Source organism: Bufo gargarizans, chromosome 2 (assembly GCF_014858855.1).
Source record: "Bufo gargarizans isolate SCDJY-AF-19 chromosome 2, ASM1485885v1, whole genome shotgun sequence".
Lineage (NCBI taxonomy): Eukaryota > Metazoa > Chordata > Amphibia > Anura > Bufonidae > Bufo > Bufo gargarizans.
The window spans coordinates 202,673,271-202,694,946 of record NC_058081.1 but is presented as its reverse complement, the minus strand read 5'-3'; the positions used below and the strand labels follow the sequence as shown (position 1 = coordinate 202,694,946).

At 44.4% G+C, this 21,676-nt stretch overlaps 1 protein-coding gene across 10 annotated transcripts in view; it reads left to right on the top strand.

Annotated features, from left to right (window-relative positions):
* Positions 1-21,676, top strand: part of SHANK3 (SH3 and multiple ankyrin repeat domains 3) — a 393,399-nt gene that overhangs the window by 21,534 nt on the left and 350,189 nt on the right. For 9 of the 10 annotated variants that reach the window (XM_044279906.1, XM_044279904.1, XM_044279909.1 and 6 more), the window contains exon 2: positions 3,368-3,459. The exons of the other annotated variant lie outside the window; for it this stretch is intronic. In XM_044279906.1, coding sequence (XP_044135841.1) covers positions 3,449-3,459 — 11 coding nt within the window. In that variant the 5' untranslated portion in view covers positions 3,368-3,448. The remainder of the gene's footprint in view (positions 1-3,367; positions 3,460-21,676) is intronic. 10 annotated transcript variants of the gene reach the window in all.

Below are 21,676 nucleotides of genomic sequence, written 5' to 3'. Positions count from 1 at the left end.
ATTGTTTGCAGTTTAGATATGGACCCATTCATTTCAGTGAGATTGCAATAAATGCGGACAGCACACTGTGTGCTGTCCGCATCTGTATGTCCATACCACAGTGCTGCAAAAAAATAGATAAAAACATAATATTGTTCCTTTTGCAGACAAGAATAAGACATTTCTATAGAAGAGAGAAAGAAAACGGTGGTGTGTACAGGACTGGGATCCGTGGTTTGCGGACTGCAAAAAACATGTAGTCGTGCATGAGGCCTTTCTTGTGTTTCATTCATTTACATCTCTTCTCATTCTAGGCTTTGAAGTCCAGGAGGCGGTCCTATCAGTCATAGAGGAAAGGCTGTCAGACCGACTCCTTGATTTAAAGGGAGTCTGTCCGTCTTGGCAGTTCACCGCCAGGCTCAGCCATGCGCACTGTGATGACAACTGTGGGCGTCAGCAGTGTGCCAGCTAACGGCATTCTACTACAGTTAGCTGGTACTGGGCCCGGCGGTGAACTGCACATGCGCGGGATCTCAGCCACTCAATAGCATGATGCAGGGATTACAGGGCGGGCCAGACGAGGGGCTAGGGAGGAGTTATGCATGCAGAAGGCCGAGGAGCCTGGGCACTCACTGCCCCAACACCGCCCATGGGCACTTGCAAGCTCTCATTTTCATATCATTAAAATCGTGTTTTTGCTGCTTGTGAACATCAGAAGAAAAGAACAAAGGTACCATGTGCTACAGCATGTTGTAAGCAGCACAGATGGTGACATTTTGGTGACAGACTCCCTTTAAGGAGAAATTTAAATTAATTACTGACTCCTTTCCCATAAAGCAATATATTATCTGCTCAGCTTCTCCTGCTCTATAACATGCTTCCTAATACGGCATTTTCATGGTGACAGGTTCCCTTTAATAGAGGAGAAATAGGAATGGAGGCGTTAAATGCCAGCTTCAGGTTGCTCACTCTCTTATTTCTGTTGGGTATGGAGGATAATAAGGACATTTGGATCTAAGTCAAACTCCGACCATTACAGCGTCAGCACCGTATTAATACGCTAATTTTGTGAACCTCTGAACATGTGGCTTTGATAACATTTTGAAGGGAATTCCTTCGGGTCTTGCCCATTCTCTCCAATCAGTTTGGTGGCATTTCTGACTTAGAAAGACAGGTTGTGTGGGATGTGCTGCCCAAGTACTCCTTTGAAAAGATGGCGTTCCTTAGACAATGTATCCGTAGCGAGCAGACTGTGAGACGTGACTCAGCTGTTCAGTTGGATTTGTGCTGTGCTGACATAGAAAAAGAGAAAAGCAGATCGACAGCAGTGAAACCTGGTTATTCCCCGTATCCGACTGGGGTAGTAATCACATGTATAACTTTACAGTAGGTGGGGGCCCTCTGATGCAGCAATGGGCACCTTTATTATTGAAACTAACCATTCATTTACCGCATCCATGCTTTCCGCATCCATATGTCCATTCCGCAGCCCCACAAAAAAAATACAACATGTCCTATTCTTGTCCTTTTTGCAGACAAGGATAGGACATTTGTGAAGGAATAAAAAATGTCTGCAGATTCTCGGCCAGTATCCGTGTTTTGGGGATCAGCAAAAATGGCAGCGGCCAGGTGCATGAGTCTTTAATGACTGAGATCAATATCTCTGGTGCATGAGTATGATACATCCATATGCTCATACAGCATATAGTTACAATATACACTCTATTTCTAACAAAGCTAGAACCAGCCCTGTACCTCACATGGCTCTAGAGTTGCTCCAATTGCTCTGTAACTGTAAGATTTATTTCAGGCTGGCAGCTCAGAGGGTGTGTCCTTTATCAGGGGCTGTGTCCTTTATCAGGGGTGTGTCCTTTATCAGGGGGTGTGTCCTTTATCAGGGGCTGTGTCCTTTATCAGGGGCTGTGTCCTTTATCAGGGGCTGTGTCCTTTATCAGGGGGCTGTGTCCTTTATCAGAGGGTGTGTCCTTTATCAGAGGGTGTGTCCTTTATCAGGGGCTGTGTCCTTTATCAGGGGCTGTGTCCTTTATCGGGGGCTGTGTCCTTTATCGGGGGCTGTGTGCGTTATCAGGGGGTGTGTCCTTTATCAGGGGGTGTGTCCTTTATCAGGGGCTGTGTCCTTTATCAGGGGCTGTGTCCTTTATCAGGGGCTGTGTGCGTTATCAGGGGCTGTCTCTTTTATCAGGGTGTGTGTGCCTTTATCAGGGGGTGTGTCCTTTATCAGGGGCTGTGTCCTTTATCAGGGGGTGTGTCCTTTATCAGGGGCTGTGTGCGTTATCAGGGGCTGTCTCTTTTATCAGGGTGTGTGTCCTTTATCAGGGGCTGTGTCCTTTATCAGGGGCTGTGTCCTTTATCAGGGGCTGTGTCCTTTATCAGGGGGTGTGTCCTTTATCAGGGGGTGTGTCCTTTATCAGGGGCTGTGTCCTTTATCAGGGGCTGTGTTCTTTTTTGCTGCAGCTCGGTCCCTGCCACAGCTTCTAGCAGAAGATATGGTTGGTGGGTGACAGTTGAAGATTTAAACTGCGCATGTGCGACCACCTCAGTTAGGTGGATAGAGCAATAAGGTAAAGAACAAACAGCAGGTGGCGCCATACAAACCCATTATATTGAATAGCTCCTTACTAAATGTTTTATTACAAAATGCAATTAGAAAAAGTATTCAGATCCAGGTGTTGGTTTGAAAAAAATAGAGACTATTTTTATTGGACAACTCTGAATTCTCCTGAATTCTGCAGTGGATGAAGGGGAAGAAAAGTATGGTTCAAACAGCTGGGGCCGCCCTACTAAGCATTAACTTATGATGGCATGTTAATATTGCAATGTGTGCCCTGTGGGGTTAAATTGGACTGCAAGTGATTTTATATCATAAGTGCAATGACAGAGTAGCAATAATAAATTCAGCACTGCTACATCTACAGGGCACAAAAAGTCACATTACAAAGCAAAACCTGCAACAGTGCCTGCATCTTAGTGAAAAGGTGCGGGGTTTCGTCACGCTCACCATGCTATTACACACGCGACTGAGCCTACAGAAAACCCAACTTTCTATCATGGAACTTTCCTGCACAGTTTCCTAAAACAGAAGAGTCACTTCCCTCCTCATCCCCCTCTGTCAGTTCACACGAATCCTGTGAAAAGCATTCTAACACATGCCTAGCCTTCCTCCCAGCGCACACGCAGCAATACACCCACTGACTACACACCCCCTTTCTGATCATTTCTTCAACCATTAGTTCGTGTCCATCTCATTCCTATCCTCCTGTGGGTGCCTCTATTACCATTTCCATTTTATTTATTTTCCGCTCCCCCCCCCCCCCCCCATTCCATCACCTCTGCTCACACTTTTTCACATTCTCTCTCCCTCCTTTAGCAATCCGCCACCTTATTACCATGGTGATGTCGCTCTGAGCTCTCTTTCTGAAACTGAAGAGAAGGTAAAAAAGAGAAGAGAATGAGAGAGAGGTAAGAAGAGAGTGCCCGAGAACAGTCAAAGAAAGACTTCAGGGGTAGACGTGATGGTGGGGAGGGAGGGCGGATAGGTGAAGTGGGTAAGACAGGTGAAGACTGAAGAGGATGGACCTGATGAGGAGCTATGTGTATGTGAGGGAGCAACAGGACAGCAGGGGCCCAGATGCTCTCCTCCTCTCCCTTGCCTGTCGCATTATGGCTTGTATCACACAAATGTTTGTCTCGCTTTCTGTCTCCTGTGTTTTCTTTTTTCTGTGTGAATTGTGTAATTGAAAAATGTGTTGTGTTGCCAGCGCGCACACTGCCGTGTATGTGGCTGCTCATAATGCAGCAGTGTGGGAAGGTAATTGCGTGGGACATGCATCATGCATGTGTGTGAGTGTGTAGGTGTGCAGTACACAGCATCTACGCATATGAACGCACGTCATTCTTCATGTTCAATAAGTGGTTGCAAACGTAGGTACTGTATGCCATTTTTGTCAGTTTTATGTCTGCTGATTGCCCATTAGAGGAGCTAACATAATTACATACAATTGCACTGAAAATAATAAAAAAAAAGCACCGAGAGAGGGCAGGAATGTTTGAGTCTGATACTGAGTTCATCATCGTTTTGAGTTTAAAGGCTATGGACATTTTATTATTCTATGATTGCATTTTACTCATTTTTGGACAAAAAAAAACTAACATTTTTTCAATTGGTCTTTATTAAAAATGTTAAGCCGTTTCTGAGTTCCAAGGGTTAAAAATCAGTCTGTTTGCAAGCTGGCACAGTCTGTTTTCTTTGAATCTTGTCATCTGACAGCTCACATGTAGCTCTTATCTCTGATTTCCTGACCTCCAGACACTAATTATAGCTCAGGTCTTATCAAACGGATAATATGGCTTAAATCACTGTTTATGAGTTATTAAAAACATTGAGCTGTTTCTGAGTTACAAGGGTTAAAAATCTGTCTGTTAGCAAGCTGGCACAGTCTGTTTTCTTTGAATCTTGTCATCTGACAGCTCACATGTAGCTCTTACCTCTGATCTCCTTACTCTAATTAGAAATCAATTCTTATCAAACTGATAATATGGTTTAAATCAGTGTTTACGAGTTCAGGAGATCAGAGATAAGAGCTACACATGAGCCGTCAGATGACAGGATTCAATGAAAACAGACTGTGACAGCTTGCAAATAGACAGAAAGGGGTGAACATTTTTAATAAAGACCTATTGAAAAAAAAAGAGTAAAATGTAAATATAGAAAAATAAATTGCCCCAACGGTGTCCATCGCTTTTAAGTTTATCCTGTGATGCACTAATTCTCTCCACAAGATTGCAGACCCAGGATATATTCGGAATTGAAATGGGGTTTTCAGGGTTAAAAATAACAGATAGTCATTATTCGCCCTCAGCGATCACCTGCCGCTGCCATTTCTTTCTGGCACTGCTCAGATTGGTGTGGTGAGTAAGGATTATTTATTACTTTTAACCCATTTTTCACTATTTTAATTTTTATATAAAAACAGTCTGTCACCAGGAAATTAACTGATAAACCAGACATAATACCTTGGCTGAAACCTGACTATGCTGGAACCTGTCAATCAAGAAGGAGTGGAAGAGCCGGACAGAGAAAGCAGGAAGATCAAGGGTGCATGTAACGGCTCATTTGCATATGGACTGAAAGGACTTTTTCTCCAGAATAAAGCAATGGATTGCTAAGTGAAAGGTATCATTGCATAGCCTTATACGGCATTGTGCCTGGTTTAACAGTGAATTTTCTGGTGACAGACTCGCTTTAAAAAGTATTTATAGAAAACCCCTTCCAGACACGTTCCAGTTTGCATAAACATATTTTTGTATAATCATTTATGAAGGAAGCTGTAACTTTGTAATGCATTTCTTTTACCTTTATTGCTCCTATGTTCTGTTCTGGGCTGTGGTCACATGTCCATGTCCATGCAGCTATTTCTTATTTCCCGTGATGTTATGTCCATGGGCGTGTCAAAGCAACAACAGGGGCAGTGATAGGGGAGTGTCTATGTAAGTAGCTGGTGGGAGGAGCTATAAACTAGCTGGGTGGTGTTAGGGGCAGTGATAGAGGAGTGTCTATGTAACTAGCTTGTGGGAGGAGCTGTAAACTAGCTGGGTATTAGGAGCAGTCATAGGGGCGTGTCTATGTAACTAGCTGGTGGGAGGAGCTATAAACTAGCTGGGTGGTGTTAGGGGCAGTGATAGGGGAGTGTCTATGTAACTAGCTTGTGGGAGGAGCTATAAACTAGTTTGGTGTTGTTGGGGGAGGGCTTGAGTTGTGACAGAGAAAGACGAGGTGCATCATGGGTTTGGTTGGATACAGCAACAGGAAGTGCTACATACAGGAAGGAAACAAAGCAGAGTGATTTGTTTACATGGTAAAAACGGGTCAAGAGAGTCTAAAAAAATAAACATAGGGAAGATATAAATGAGGTAAACAACTACATGAGCATATCTGTTAAAAACCATAGTATTCCTAGAAAACCCCTTTGAAGCCACCCTCCAGGTCCCCCTTACTAATGCTTAATGCTCATCTTTTCTTAACTGGTGCTTTAGTAATCTGTATTGTAGCCTGGCTGTAATAGAAGCTGGCAGCATTCCCTGCAGCACTTCCTGTGTTTATACACAGCAGCCAATCTGAAAAGGCAGAGCTGTGGGGAGGAGGGAGAGAGGCGCAGCCTGAACCAATGAGTGGGTGTGTCTTAGACTACCTCAGTCTCCCTCTAGGCGCTGTGGCTAAGCTCTAGTCACAGAATACAGAGCTTCAATTTCCCAGCATACTGTGTTAGGCGGTGTAAGTGTATTGCAGTCTGCAAACCGCAGATCTGCAAAACACGGATACCGCCCATCCCATCACAGTGAGGACCTATTGACTATATTTTGCAATGCAGCCGCACATGGAAGGGTGCTGAAAAAAAAATAGGACATGTCATATACTTAGCTTCAACATGCAGACCGCACCGTGATGAGGCCGGTATCCGTGTATTGTTGATCTGCAGTTTGCAGACGGCAAAACAGTTACAGTTGTGTGAATACACCCTAAAAGGACTGTCTCAATGCATTATAGATGTTGGCTACGTTTTTTAGGGATATGTCTTATTGAAAGCTCCTTGACTATTCCATGACAACAAGCAGGACGGTGCATGCAGTTTTAGGCTATTGTACAGGCTGTAACTCAGAATCCAGACGATATGCAATATGCTTAGGCTACATTCACATATGAGATGTCAACTCTGACAACTTGACCCGGCAGAGGAACATACTGCCGGAGTTCACCGGATTGGGCTGCGCACTGCCGAATTCCTATTGACTGCAATGGGATCTGGCCATTTTCCGACATAAATACCAGTTTTCAACCAGACAAAAAGTTGTGCATGCCTTCCGAAAGCCGTCACTTATGCTGGTGTGTGGCCCTATCCGGCTATGCTGGATACAGTGGACCCTGGCAGTCTGTTCACATCGCATATGTGAATGTAGCCTTACACCTTACAGTTACTCAAGTTTTTAGGTTTACTTCTACAAATCTTAATGATAATATTATATTAAAAGGTGTATGTATGAAATAAAGACATAGAAGTTGATACATCTTTTGTGAGAGTGAGATACCAGTTGCTCACAAGATGCTTGTTCAGCAATGTGTATATACGTACTATCTGTGGGTTACTGAAAATTACCATTTGAAATACCAGAGAGATGGAGGACAGGATTTTTCAGAGTGTTTAATACTGCTCATGGAGCTCTGTGGTCTCTTCAAAAAGCAGATCGGCAGACCCCCACCGATCAGATACTGATGACCTATGCTGGGAATAGGCCGTCAGTATGAAACACTCGGACAACCCCTTCAAAGGGCTTAGCCAGGAAATGAAAAACATGACTGCCTTCTTCCAAAAACGATGCCTCTCCATTGGTTGTGTGTGATATGGCAGCTCAGTTCTCGCAAAGTGAATGGTGGTGTGACGCAGAACACCAAGCAATCTGAGGACCTTAATAATGCTATTTTTGGAAGAAAACAGCCATGTTTTTATAATCCTGGAGAACCCCTTTAAGCAGGTCTTGCACACCATGGGAAGCGGATGACAGATCTTGGCAGGTGGCTGGGATGATTGTGACTGGTAGCTACGTGCCAGCCATAATAAACCCTATTGTTTATTATATCATTCTATTTGGATGCCGAATCATTTATAATTAACTTTTATTTAATGTTCACTGATGCTTTTCATTGCTTGGATTTAGCAGCTTAGAGAATGTAACAGTCGCTGACTTAATGGAGGCAGGGGGACGGTTTTCAGTAGTAAGTACAATACAAGATCCATTATCAGGCTGAGCATTAAGGTCAATGTTGAATTGAAATGTGACCTTCAATAGCAAGACCAATTACATGTAATTGCAAAGACTGTAAGTTCTGCAAGTGGTCGTTCTATATAGAAAATGAACTATGTAATATGGTCGGAATAATCTATCGTAATGTATATAATCATAGCACAACTGCTATATGTGTAAATAGGGAAGTTCAAGAGGTTAGCACCATCTGTTTCTGAATTCCAAGGCAGGAAAACTAGCATCCAAGGGAAGGAAAATGGGCGATCTGTAGAGGGCTAGGCCTAGCTCAGTATGTAGAATTCTTAGCCTAGCATAGTAATATGTGCCACAATAGTCATTGTATCTGGTCTCTGGGGCATAACTAGAAAAGGCTGGGCCCCATCACACCTTTCTGAATGGGGCCCACCTCCCAGGAACATCGCCACAAACCCTTCCTCCCATGCAACCAGCACTCCAATGTCTAGTCAGGACACCTAGGCTTGTCATACAACCCCCACCCACTCATTAATGTAAAAAATATTTAAAAAAAATGCAAAGTGTGTATCTTATTAACTATAGAATACACTGGCAGCACAATTTTTTTTCAAACAAGGCAAAAAAAACAACTAAAAAAACATATGGATGTCAATGGTAATCATGTTAAAAACGACACACCCATTAAAAAAAATGCCATTGACAAAAAATTTTTACCTCAAGAAGGGTGAGAAATGGCACTACAAAAAAAACAACTAAAGGCTTTTTTTTTTTTGCGCTACTTGACACCACTAATGGTGTTTTTGCATGGCTTTTTCTTGTAGCGATGCATTTTTCCCATACTGCCGTACAGAGGCAATGACATTACAGGAGGTGCATAATGAACTATATAAAAAATAATACCACAAAACATCAAAAAGGCAACAAAAAAAGGCTGCACAGGTATTTTTTTAGGACTTTTCTTTGGCCAAACCTCCCCTATAAAACTATGTGTGGAAGCACTCTGAGGGTGGTTTTTCGTCTTTATTTGAAAAACGCAGCTTTTTTTAATAGCATTTTATCCTCAATGTATATATAAAATGTGGGAGAAAAACGTGATGTCAACAGCCCATTAATGGGACACATCCATGCTGCTCTAGAAAAGAAGGGGTTAATGGTCAGCTTTCTGGGGGTCTTGGGAAGTGATGGTCTAGTTCAGGTAAAGAATTAATGGGTAGATCTGGGGGAGTTCATGGTCTAAGGCAGTGAACAGGATAATGGTCAAATCTCAGATTTTCTAAGGCAGTGAAGGGGTTAACCGGTTTAGCCTTGTTAGTCTTGGCACGGGTTAAAGGGAATATCCCATAAATAATGTAAAAAAATAAAATCTGAATTACGTAATACAGTAAATGAAACATCTTTCTAAGGGCTCATGCCCATGAACGTAAGGGCTCCGTGCCCGTGCTGCGGACCGCATTTGGTGGTTCCGCAATACACGAGTCATCAGCCGTGTGCATTACGCATCATGGATGCAGACCCATTCACTTGAATGGGTCCGCAAATCAGGAGATGCGGTGCTAAAGCACGGATCGGAAGCCCACGGAAGCACTACGGAGTGCTTCCATGGTGTTTCTGGCAGTTTCTCCGCACTGCAAAAAAGTAGTGCACAGCACAGGTACGGAGCCCTTATGTTCGTGGGCATGAGCCCTTACACAGCTAGAACCAGCCCTGTACCTTCACATGGATTCAGAAATCTCCCCATTCAGTACTCCAATTCTTCTGCTAGATTTAGTTCCAAATGTCTGCTTAGGGAGCACGTCTTTACTCAAGGGTGTGTCCTTTCTGCTGTAGCTGGTGGCAACTGAAGGCTGGAACTCAGTGAGCAGGTCAGAAAATTTTGAAAAAAGAGCAAACAGCAGGTGGCGCTATACAGATAGATTTCACTGAATAACTCAGTAGCTATAATACATTTTGAATAATTACAAAAGTATTTAGATCCAAGAGCTGGTTTAAAAACTGTAGAATATTTTGTTGTGGGACAACCCTTTTAAGGGGCAGACACCTGGTCTTCTAGAATAGTAAAAGGGTTAATAAGAAGATCGCTGTTTATATAGGGCAGTAGGGCAATAGGACATTGCTGTATTGCCACAGGGCAGTAAGGACGTTAATAGGGACATTGTTTTTGGTATAGGGCAGTAAGGAGTTAATTGGGTTATTGCTGGTGGTATAAGGCAGTTAGGGAGTTAATAGGGGCATTGCTGTATTGCTACAGGGCAGTAAGGAGGTTAATAGAGGAATTGTTTTTGGCATAGGGCAGTAAGGAGTTATATGGGGCATTGCTGTTGGTATAGGGCAGTAAGGGGGTTAAAAGGCATTGCTGTGTTGGTATTGGGCAGTAAGGGGGTTAAAAGGCATTGCTGTGTTGGTATTGGGCAGTAAGGGGGTTAATAGAAACATCTATTCCTTTCCTCAAGCATCTGTACACAGTACGTGAAAAATTTGTAGTGTGCAAATTGATGGATGGGCATTTGTAGGTTTAGCATGAAATACCATCTGTGTAAGGTGGACATTTTCACATAACTACAAGATGCCCATTCAAGCGCATCCTTTTCATGCAGTATGGTATGAAAACATATGGACGGGCTTGAGGATATGGTAGATAAGATGGGTGATCTTTGTATCTACTCTTTTGAATTTTGTTTTGAATTTTGTTGTATTTTTTCCCTTGGATTTAGGAAAGTTAGGCATATTCTGTGTCCCTGCGTTTTTATACATACATTTATTTATTCTCTCTCTCTGCTAGGGCATTTATATATATATATATATATATATATATATATATATATATATACTGTATATATACTAGCAGAAGGACCCGGCTTCGCTTGGGTATATTTCATCTATTTCATTTAATGTTTGTGTGTGTTGTTACAAGATATTGATAGTATCCACTATAACAGTGACCTCTACAGCACCCCGCTCCATTAACAGTGACCTCCACAGTCCTGCACCCCTTAACACTGCCCCCCCACAGTGCCCTGTCTCCTTAAAATGGGACCTCTACAGCAGCCCACCTCCTTAACTTTGACCTTCACAGGGGCCTGCCCCTTAACAGTGACCTCCACAGCAGCTGCCCCTTTAATAGTGACCTCCACAGTCCCCTGCCCCCTTAATAGTGGCCTCCACAGTCCCCTCCTCCCTTAAGAGTGACCTCCACAGTGCCCGCCCCTTTCACAGTGACCTCCACAGCGGCTTGCCTTCTTAACAGTAACATCCACAGCGCCTTCCCCTTTAACAGTGACCTCCACAGCGGCTGCCCCTTTATTAGTGACCTCCACAGTATCCCGTCTCCTTAACAGGGATTTCCACAATAACCCGCCCCGTTAACAGTGACCTCCACAGCAGCTGCCCCTTTAATAGTGACCTCCACAGTCCCCTGCCTCCTTAATAGTAACCTCCACAGCGTCCACCATTTTAACAGTGACCTCCACAGCGGCCAGCCCTTTATTTGTGACCTCCACAGTACCCGTCTCATTAAGGCTACTTTCACACTTGCGTTCGGTGCGGATCCGTCTGGTATCTGCACAGACGGATCCGCACCTATAATGCAAACGATGGTATCCGTTCAGAACGGATCCATCTGCATTCTATTTCAGAAAAAAGTCTAAGTCTAATTTGTACTCAGACAGATCCGTCCTGACTTTACATTGAAAGTCAATGGGGGACGGATCCATTTGCAATTGCACCATATTGTGTCAACGTCAAACGGATCCGTCCCCATTGACTTACATTGTAAGTCTGGACGGATCCGTTTGCCTCCGCACGGCCAGGCGGACACCCGAACGCTGCAAGCTGCGTTCGGGTGTCCACATCCTGAGCGGAGCGGAGGCCAAACGGTGCCAGACTGATGCATTCTGAGCGGATCCGCATCCACTCAGAATGCATTAGGGCTGGACGGATCCGTTCGGGACCGCTTGTAAGAGCCTTCAAACGGAACTCACAAGCAGAGCCCCGATTGCAAATGTGAAAGTAGCCTAACAGTGATTTTCGCGACACGCACCATATGGCTGCTGCTGCTGTCGCCACCACCACAGCTGCCACCACTATTAACGCTTTCCATCCACCACTGCCTTGTATGTTTCATACTATGAATTCAACATCGCCATCAACCCCGGGATACGAATATATAGCATTTGGATGTGTTTGTGACAAGACGCGGCTCACCATATCAAGATCAGCGACCACACAACGTATATAATCGCCGGTCTTGCTAGGGCAGCTTTACAACATGTACAATGTGGAATATCACATTAGGATGAATTGAACGACGGCATACATTTTGCGGTGGCAACTCTCCGACAGGGATCTTGTCACAACTGGTGATCTGTATGGTGTGGGACAATCTTGTCATACTCCATAAGTGTGACCTTATCCCAGCTGGAGACTCTTCACTATCAAGCCTTTATAAAAAATAATAAAAAATCTTAATCTTTTATTCTGCGTTTATAATGGGTTTTATTTATATGTATGTATGATTGGGTTTTATAAATAAAAGTTGCTTGTTCCGAGTGATTCCAGACATCGAGTGCCTATTATTTGGGGTATACATAATTACAAATTTACGGTGATCGGGTGAGTCATATTGATTAGTGCACCATCTCCATATCAGCGGACAGGAGAGCCACCTTGATATTTGTACTAGCAAATTTTTGCTTTTTCTCTCCTCCCTCTCTAACCTCTTGATCACAATGACAGCAATAGTACAGTATATCATGTCTGAGTGACACTGACATACATAGCCACAGATCTTGACAGCATTAACAAACAGCACACAGTGCCGTCGCATATTCCAAAGCTTCCAAAAATTGTCCCTTATTGGGGGCAGATGGTGTTTAAAGACACAGTGTTATGGGACATGCACTAGAGTCAATTGTCAGAAGAAAAAATTGCTCTTTCTGAAAGAGCTTAAAAAAATTCTCAATTTTAATTGGGAGCGGGAGCAGTACAGGGTGGATGTGGAAACGGTGGGATATTAGAGGCCGGTGGCTGCAGTAGTAGCAGCAGCAGAAGCATCATAGCATGAAACATACAAGGCAGTAGATCTGCTGTCTATGAGAAGTGGTAGTAGTAGTAGTGTTAGTAGTAGTAGTAGCAGTGGTGGATGGAAAGCGTTAATAGTGGTGGCGACAGCAGCAGCACCCATATGGTGCGTGTTGGCAGGCAGGCAGACAGCAGTAGTGGCATGATGGCGGCAGTGGCTTGATGGTTGCAGCAGCAGTACGGAGCATGATGGTTGGCAGGCAACACAATAGTGGGCAGCAAAGCAGGCAGGCAGACAGTAACAGTGGGGCACTGTCAGCAAGACCAGATCTATTCAAACTCTTCCTGAATCCAGGTTTGGTTAATTCTGACAAAAGTGATGTTTTGGACACTGGCGAAGGACATCTTTGTCCATTTGGGTGTCACCACGATCCCTACGGCACTAAAAACCCAATCTAGAGGCAGGGTAAGAAAGAAGTCAGAGAGCATACTGCATACTGGGCCATTTCGGGCCACTGTTCTAGTCTGCTTGCCCACAAGTCCATGGGATCAGGGATCAGGGTATGTGCCAGAGACAGGCCACAGTCAAGGTAGGCCTGAGGTCTCCGCTTGCTGATTTGCCTCAGCCTGGTGCAGTGCGTGAAAAACTGCTTCATCATGTTGAGGAGACTGAACTGGCTATTAATGCTGCTTCTGTGGCTTTTGCTGCTTGTGCGGGAAATGGGGTGACTCTGCGGGGGGTGGAGAGGGGCCTACCTTTCATGTATGCTGGTGGCCACTTGGGAAGCTGCGTACATAGGGGCACATTTATTAAGTTATTAAGAGGTGCAGGCCGGCGCCTCTACATAACTTCGGCAGATCAACCGCCAGCGCAGGGCCTTAACGCCAGTCTTAAAGGGCTTCTGTCATCCCCCCAAAACTCATTTTTCATTTTTGGGCATATTAAAATCCTTATTGGATGACTATTCCCTATATAGGGCTCTTACCTTGTTCTGTGGCTTGGTTTCACTAAAAATCGAGCTTTTAAAATATGCAAATGACTTCACTACCAGCAAGTAGGGTGTCTACTTGCTGGTAGCCGCCGCATCCTCCTTTCAAAGAAACGCCCCCTCCTCCTGCTGATTGACAGGGCCAGCGAGCGCTCTCCTCCTCTGGCTGGCCCTGTCTGCAATTCAAATCCCGCGCCTGCACCTTACGTGTCTTTATTCGGCGCAGGCGCTCTGAGAGAGGGACGCTCGCTTCCTCAGCACTTCCTCAATACACCTGCGCCGATGACGTCACCTCTAAACCTGAAAGAGAAGACGTCATCGGCGCAGGCGCACTGAGGAAGTGCTGAGGAAGCGAGCGTCCTTCTCTCAGAGCGCCTGCGCCGAATAAAGACACGTAAGGTGCAGGCGCGGGATTTGAATTGCAGACAGGGCCAGCCAGAGGAGGAGAGCGCTCGCTGGCCCTGTCAATCAACAGGAGGGGGGGGGGGGGGGTTTTAAAGGAGAATGCGGCGGCTACCAGCAAGTAGACGCCCTACTTGCTGGTAGTGAAGTCATTTGCATACCGGTATTTTAAAAGCTCGATTTTTAGTGAAGAAAAGCCACAGAACAAGGTAAGAGCCCTATATAGGGAATAGTCATCCAATAAGGATTTTAATATGCCCAAAAATGAAAAATGAGTTTTGGGGGGATGACAGAAGCCCTTTAATAAATGTGTCCCAATATGGTCGTCTATAACAAGCCATTATTTCTAGGTTTTTCCAGGTTAGGTTTAGGACTTGACGTTGGTCAAAGATGTGTATAGTTTACACAGGTCATTTATTATTCATTTGAGATTTACATTCCTGATTACCAAAGACTCTAAATTTAGAAATCCAGATTTACACCCACACATGTCTATTTTCACAAATGTACGCAACAATCGCAGCTTAATGTACATATAGCAGGCGACAATCCATAGTACTGGTACCGTGAACAGTGATACCAGGCAGGATGATGATATGCTAGGTAGAGAACTCCAAACAAATGCTGTCTTTTAAATTCATTGCTGTCATTTAAATTCCTCATCTTGTCTTTTTATGTCACAAATAAATGAGATCATTCTCGCTCAAATTGAATCATTAACCAGGCTCAAGACTATTATAACTGTGCTGGTTGGTAAGAAAGCTATGCCCATTTTTCCTCTGGGGTCTAGACTACTTTCCGTCCACCCCAATTAAAATCAATATCAGTATTTATTCCTGACTATCATCCTGTCTTTGATATTAAAACTCATGTATGGCCTTGAAAATGTATAATCCATTTATTTTTTTAAGCAAAAATCATATAAATCAATGTTTCAGAAAAGCTTGTCGTTTTATCAGGTTACACACATGTATTTAAACCCCCACAGTTCTGCTAAGGAATATTTAAGGTCAACCGATTTGGGAACAGATTTTGGAAAGGTCATACAGTATGAGGTCATATGAAATAGCCATATGAGGCCTTTTTTTTTTTTTCAACGAGTTGAAAAAGTTTAATAGCACAATTTCATATTCCCTATAATGTATTGTAGAACTGTGAAACAAATATTGTGTGAAAAAGAAAAGGGCCGCCTTTTTTAGGGTTTGTTTTTACTGTATTAGGCCTCATGCACACGACCGTTGTGTGCATCCGTGGCCGTTGTGCCGTTTTCCGTTTTTTTTCACGGACCCATTGACTTTCAATGGGTCCGTTGAAAAATCGGAAACTGCACCGTTTGGCAGCCGCATCCGTGATCCGTGTTTCCTGGCCGTGAAAAAAATATGACCTGTCCTATTTTTTTCACGGCCAACGGTTTCACGGACCCATTCAAGTCAATGGGTCCGTGAAAAATCACGGATGCACACAAGATTGTCATCCGTGTCCGTGATCCGTGTCCGTTTTTTCCTATCATTTCAATAGCAAACTTGACTTAGATTTTTTTTTCATTTTTCATGTCCGTGGATCCTCCAAAAATAAAGGAAGACCCACGGACGAAAAAACGGTCACGGATCACGGACCTACGGACCCCGTTTTTGCGGACCGTAAAAAAAAACGGTCGTGTGCATGAGGCCTTAACTGCATAGTAAAAATGACTTGAGGACGTCATCCTGTGGGTCAGTGTTAGGCCTCTTGCACACAAATGTATTTTCATTCCGTTTCTGTTCCATTTTTTTTTTGCGGACCGTATATGGAACCATTTATTTTAATGGGTCCGCAAAAAAAACTGAAGGTACTCCGTGTGCATTCCGCTTTCGTATATAGAACATGTCCTATTATTGTCCGCATTAACAGACAGGGATAGTGCTGTTCTATTTGGGGCCAGCTGTTCCGTTCCGCAAAAAATGGAATGCACACGGATGTCATCTGTATATTTTGTGGATCTGTTTTTTGCGGAACGCAAAATACATACGGCGGTGTGCAAGAGGCCTTAGTATGGTAATACCAAATTGATATGGTTTTCATTATGGTATAGTACGTACCGTATGTTTAAAAAACCTAAAACCCTTTAAAAAATAAAAATAAAATAATTGCTCGCTGTGTATATATTCTGACACCCATAACTGTTAAAATTTTTTCATGAATAGAGGTGTGTTCTGGCTAGTTGAGCTTTTGTTTCATTGGTATCATTTTATGGTACATGTATATCTAACTTATTTTTTGGGGATGTGACATGACCAAAATATAGCTATTATGGCATTTATTTTTACACAGTTCACCATGCAGGTTAAATAGCAAGATATTTTAATAGTTCAGACATTTTCAGATGTGGCAATACAATTTTTGTTTATTTTTATAATTTTTTAGTGTTTACTATCATAAAGAAATTGTTTAGTTTTAATATTTGTTTTCTTATTTTTTTTTATTTTTTTTATTTTTAGTCACCTTAGGGTACTTTCACACCTACGGCAGAGGATTCCGGAACGCAGTTCCATTGCTGGAACTGTGCCGGATCTGGCAATCTGGACGCAAACGGATGGCATTTGTCAGATGGATCCAGATGCGGATCCGTCTGACAAATGCATTGAAATACCGGATTCGTCTCTCCGGTGTCATCCGGAAAAACAGATCCGGTATTTATTTTTTTGCATTTTTAAAGGTCTGCGCATGCGTGGACCGGAAGAACGGATCCGTCAATGCGGCAATTTTAATGCCTGATCCGGCACTAATACATTTCAATGGAAATTAATGCCGGATCCGGCATTCCGGCAAGTGTTCAGGATTTTTTGGTTTGGCCGGAGAGAAAAATACAACATGCTGCGGTATTTTCTCCGGCCAAAAAACGTAAGAGGGACTGAACTGATGTATCCTGAACGGATTGCTCTCCATTCAGAATGCATTAGGATAAAACTGATCATTTTTTTTCCCGGTATTGAGCCCCTGTGATGGAACTCAATACCGGAAAAGAAAAACGCTAGTGTGAAGGTACCCTTAGGGAAACATGTACACTCAACATGAACACTCAATCACTTGTACAATACACTATCATACTCTTGTATTCAGTGTATGGTGATTTAACCATCATTCTCTAAAACCTTGCCAATGACATGGTGTAATAGGATCTTAAAGGAGTTTTCCGATATTTTGCTACGGATGACCTGTGCTCAGGATATGTCATCAGTATCTGATTGGTGGGGGTCCGACACTCAGACCCCCACAGATCTGCTGGTTGAGAAGGCACTGCCGCTCCTGTGATTGGCACGGCCTTCTCGCAGCTTACCAAGCACAGAGCCGTATATTATATAGCAACTCACGCTCAGCCCCATTAAAGTGAATGTACATACAGTGCTGCCCATAATTATTCATACCCCTGGCAAATTTTGACTTAAAGTTACTTTTATTCAACCAGCAAGTAATTTTTTGACGGGAAATGACATAGGTGTCTCCCAAAAGATAATAAGACAATGTACAAGAGGCATTATTGTGGAGAAAAAACATTTCTCAGCTTTTATTTACATTTGAGCAAAAAGTGTCCAGTCCAAAATTATTCATACCCTTCTCAATAATCAATAGAAAAGCCTTTATTGGCTATTACAGCAATCAAACGCTTCCTATAATTGCAGACCAACTTTTTGCATGTCTCCACAGGTATTTTTGCCCATTCATCTTTAGCAATGAGCTCCAAATCTTTCATGTTGGAGGGTCTTCTTGCCATCACCCTGATCTTTAGCTCCCTCCACAGATTCTCAATTGGATTCAAGTCTGGACTCTGGCTGGGCCACTCCAAAACGTTAATGTTGTTGTCTGCTAACCATTTCTTCACCACTTTAGCTGTGTGTTTTGGGTCATTGTCATGCTGAAATGTCCACTGGTGCCCAAAGCCAGGTTTCTCTGTAGACTGCCTGATGTTGTCGTTGAGAATCCTCATGTATTGCTCTTTTTTCATGGTGCTGTTTACTATGATTAGGTTCCCTGGTCCTTTGGCTGAAAAACACCCCCAAAGCATTAGGTTCCCACCACCATGTTTGACAGTGGGGATGGTGTTCTTTGGGTTCAAGGCTTCTCCTTTTATACGCCAAATGAAGGAAACATCATTGTGACCAAACAATTAAATTTTAGTTTCATCTGACCATAACACAGAAGACCAGAAGTCTTCTTCTTTGTCCAGATGAGCTTTTGCAAAGGCCAAGCAAGCTTTTGTATGCCTTATCTGGAGAAGTGGTGTCCTCCTTGGCCTGCATTGTGCAGTGTCTGTTGGATTGTCTGCCTTGAGACATTGCCACCAGCAGTTATTTATTCAACAGACTTTTAGGTCCTTCAGGAGGTGGTCACACTATATTTCTATATATATATGAAGTTCAGTGGTCACTAGGACCGAAGTGTGACTTTTTCTCACCTCACTGACTAGTTTTTTTTATTTATATAAAACATACATTTTAATGGTTCATTTTAAAATATTTATTTATTACCACTCTAAATTTTAAAATTCCTCAAATATTGGAGAGATGGGAATTATATATAGTACTGACAATGCGGACTTGTTGGGGTGCCTGATATCTTCTCAGGACTGTCTCCCTTCTCTTTATGTATCCTACTCCTATCTGTCAGTCTATTTAATATCTCAGCTCTTATTTTACTATATGCACTCTGTCCCCTGTTGGGGTTCCCCTCTCTCCAATATTGAACTAAAAATCAATGTCACTCCTGCATCCCTACATGTTTCGCCGTACAAACGGCTTCTTCAGGGGATGGCGTGCAGGTAACAGCGTGTGTGAGGCTATTCCAAGGCCCTATAGGACCCTGGTACTAATGGCAGGGACGAGACTACCTGTTCCTCCAAAAGGAAGGACGAACAGGAGTCTCCTTCAGGCCAAATACAAATAATAGGGAAATGCAACACACAGAACCTAAACAAAATACAAAAGGGAAAGGAAAGACTTAACTTCAAAGGAGAAATGGAAGCACCAGGAACTCCGTCAAGAATTACACACCAGCAATCCAAAACTGAAACTGAAGCTATAAACTGCACAGCATTGTGGGAGAAGCAACTATAAATAAGGAAGGTTAAATGACCACATTAGCAACACCTGAGGCAAGGGGTGTGGCCATACCAGAAACAACACAGATGCCTATTGATCCACAGGGAAAACCTGTCAGATCAAACCACATGTTGCCAGTCTCACCGATCTCCTGCCACCTGTCGTACGAACGTCCGTGACAGGCAGGCCTTGGGCCCTTCACAAGACCACCAACTGCCATAACAACCAATCAGAACGCCCGAGGTGGAGTGGGGGGTCGATTGGAGGACAGAGAGAGCTCCCTCCTTCTGTTCTACCCAGCAGATGCTGTGTTTGCTAATGACCGCAACTTCTACAGGGTTAAACAGCCCAGATTGAAGTTATCTCCGATCCTTGCTACTGAAGGTGGGGGTCAGCTATGTAATTCAGCTCATGAGCCCTCTGCATAGACTTCCTGCACATGGAGGGCATACAGTTACATTGTTTTATGTGAAAGGGTTAATACTGTAGAGAATCTAATATTATATTACGTAAAGTAGGTTCAGATGTTTTGTCTGATAATGCTGTAGATACCAGAGCTCCCTTTAGTGCATTGGTGAAGAAATGTTGCCTGCTACAAAGAAATAGTCTTTCACTATGTGAAAAGCTGCCACTGTAACTAGTCAGTGCTTCCAAGCAGAAGATGGAGGCGACCATAAGTTTAGCATATCATCTAATATATAAAGCTGAGTGTATGTATGTGTGTGTATGTATGCCCACTAAAGGAATCCGCACCGTCGCATTCACAATCACGAAATTTGGCACACAGTTACATCAGGTGTCCGGGAAGGTTTTAGACCAAGTCTCAGCTCTCTAGGACGTTCCGTTCCTGAGATATTCCAACAAAAATGCATTAGCCAATAGAAGCATGGTCACATGAACCTTATCAGCCAATAGAAGCTCGCAGGCTCCTTCCTGCAAGAGTGATGGCCCTCTGGGCACCTTACTGGCTCAGTTGCATACCAAATAAACTGGATTTCTCGCTCATATCATTGGGGGACACAGGACCGGGGGTATAGCTGCTGCTGCCGCTAGGAGGCGACACTAGGATAAAAGGTGTTAGCTCTTCCCGCCGGCTATATCCCCTCCAGCCTGGAGAGATCCTATCAGTTTTTAGCTTAGTGTCATAGGAGGCAGACCTCCCTGCTCTGCAGGGTCAATTCTGCTATTTTTTATTTTTATTTTGTTCCCTTTTCAGGTTCAGTGAACAGGGCCACCTGGCCTCCCTGTTCTCCTGGGGACCATGGGCCAGGTCGGCTTCATTACCAGTCCAGCTCCCCCAAGAAGAAAAAGAGGACCAGGGCAGCCTCGCTCCTCTGCTTCCCGCCAGCCAAGGGGTCACCTGGATTCGGCCCTCCCTCCTTGCCAGCTTCCTGCCACTTCAGTGCCAGCAGCTGAGGAAGTGACCTTGCTGGACCCGTCGAGGGAGGGTGAACAGAAGAGGAGGAAGATGGGGTGAGTAGGCCGGATTGGGTTAGTATTCCTGTGTTCCACCTATTCCCCACTGCCCTCTCCCCTCCTTCCCTTCTTCTCTCCCTGGGGCCGCAATATCCTCCTTTCTTGGGATTATCTGGCTCATGGGGGTTCTAGCTGCCTGTCCCTCTAATTTAGGCCCCAGTCCTTATTTGGGCCGACTTCGGTCGGCGGCCTTTCCAGTCCCCGCGTGCCTCGGCCCCTTTTTCCTTCTCCGCTCCTCCCATTCCAGTTTCGGCGACCGGAAGTGCGTTGCTAATTTAGCTGCCGGTCTCGGGGCCTACTAGGCCTCAAATTTTCTGGACCCTCCCCCCACCCTCTATGCTTGCGGGGCGGGGGCCTCGGCAGCCGGAAACTCCTAGGAGGGCGTGGTTGCCTCTTTTTCCCGCGTGGGCCCTGGGGGAAGCCAGCATTTCTCTCCCTCTGCACCTCGGTTGGCAGAAAGTTTAACTGCGGGACATCAGGACCTGGTTCCACCTGCAGCTTGTCTGGTAGGACAACCCTATATCCTTCCAGCCCTGGGACCAGCTCTTGGAGCTATGTCCGAACCCACTTCTGATGCCCAGCCCCCACCCACTGCGCGTGTGCAAAATGCGAGCTCAAATTTCCTTGTGGCCAGTCGGACTCCCTGTGTACCGCATGCCGTGCACCGCATGCCGTGCACCGGCCCTAGCCATTCCTCCCGAGCAGCTACAATGCACCCTGACCACGTAGAACCGGAGTGGGCCCGCGCCCTGTCCCGGGCAGTAGAACACCTTTCGAAAGTTTCCCAATCCACCCTTTCTCTCATGGGTCGATTGGATGACCAATCCTCACTTGCACATCCCGTGCCTTTCTCGAGCGACCAACCCAGGGGCAGACCTTCTCACAAGTGGCCCAGAACAGGACACCTTTCCTCTTCTGACGCCTCGGTGTCTCCACCTCCCCCGA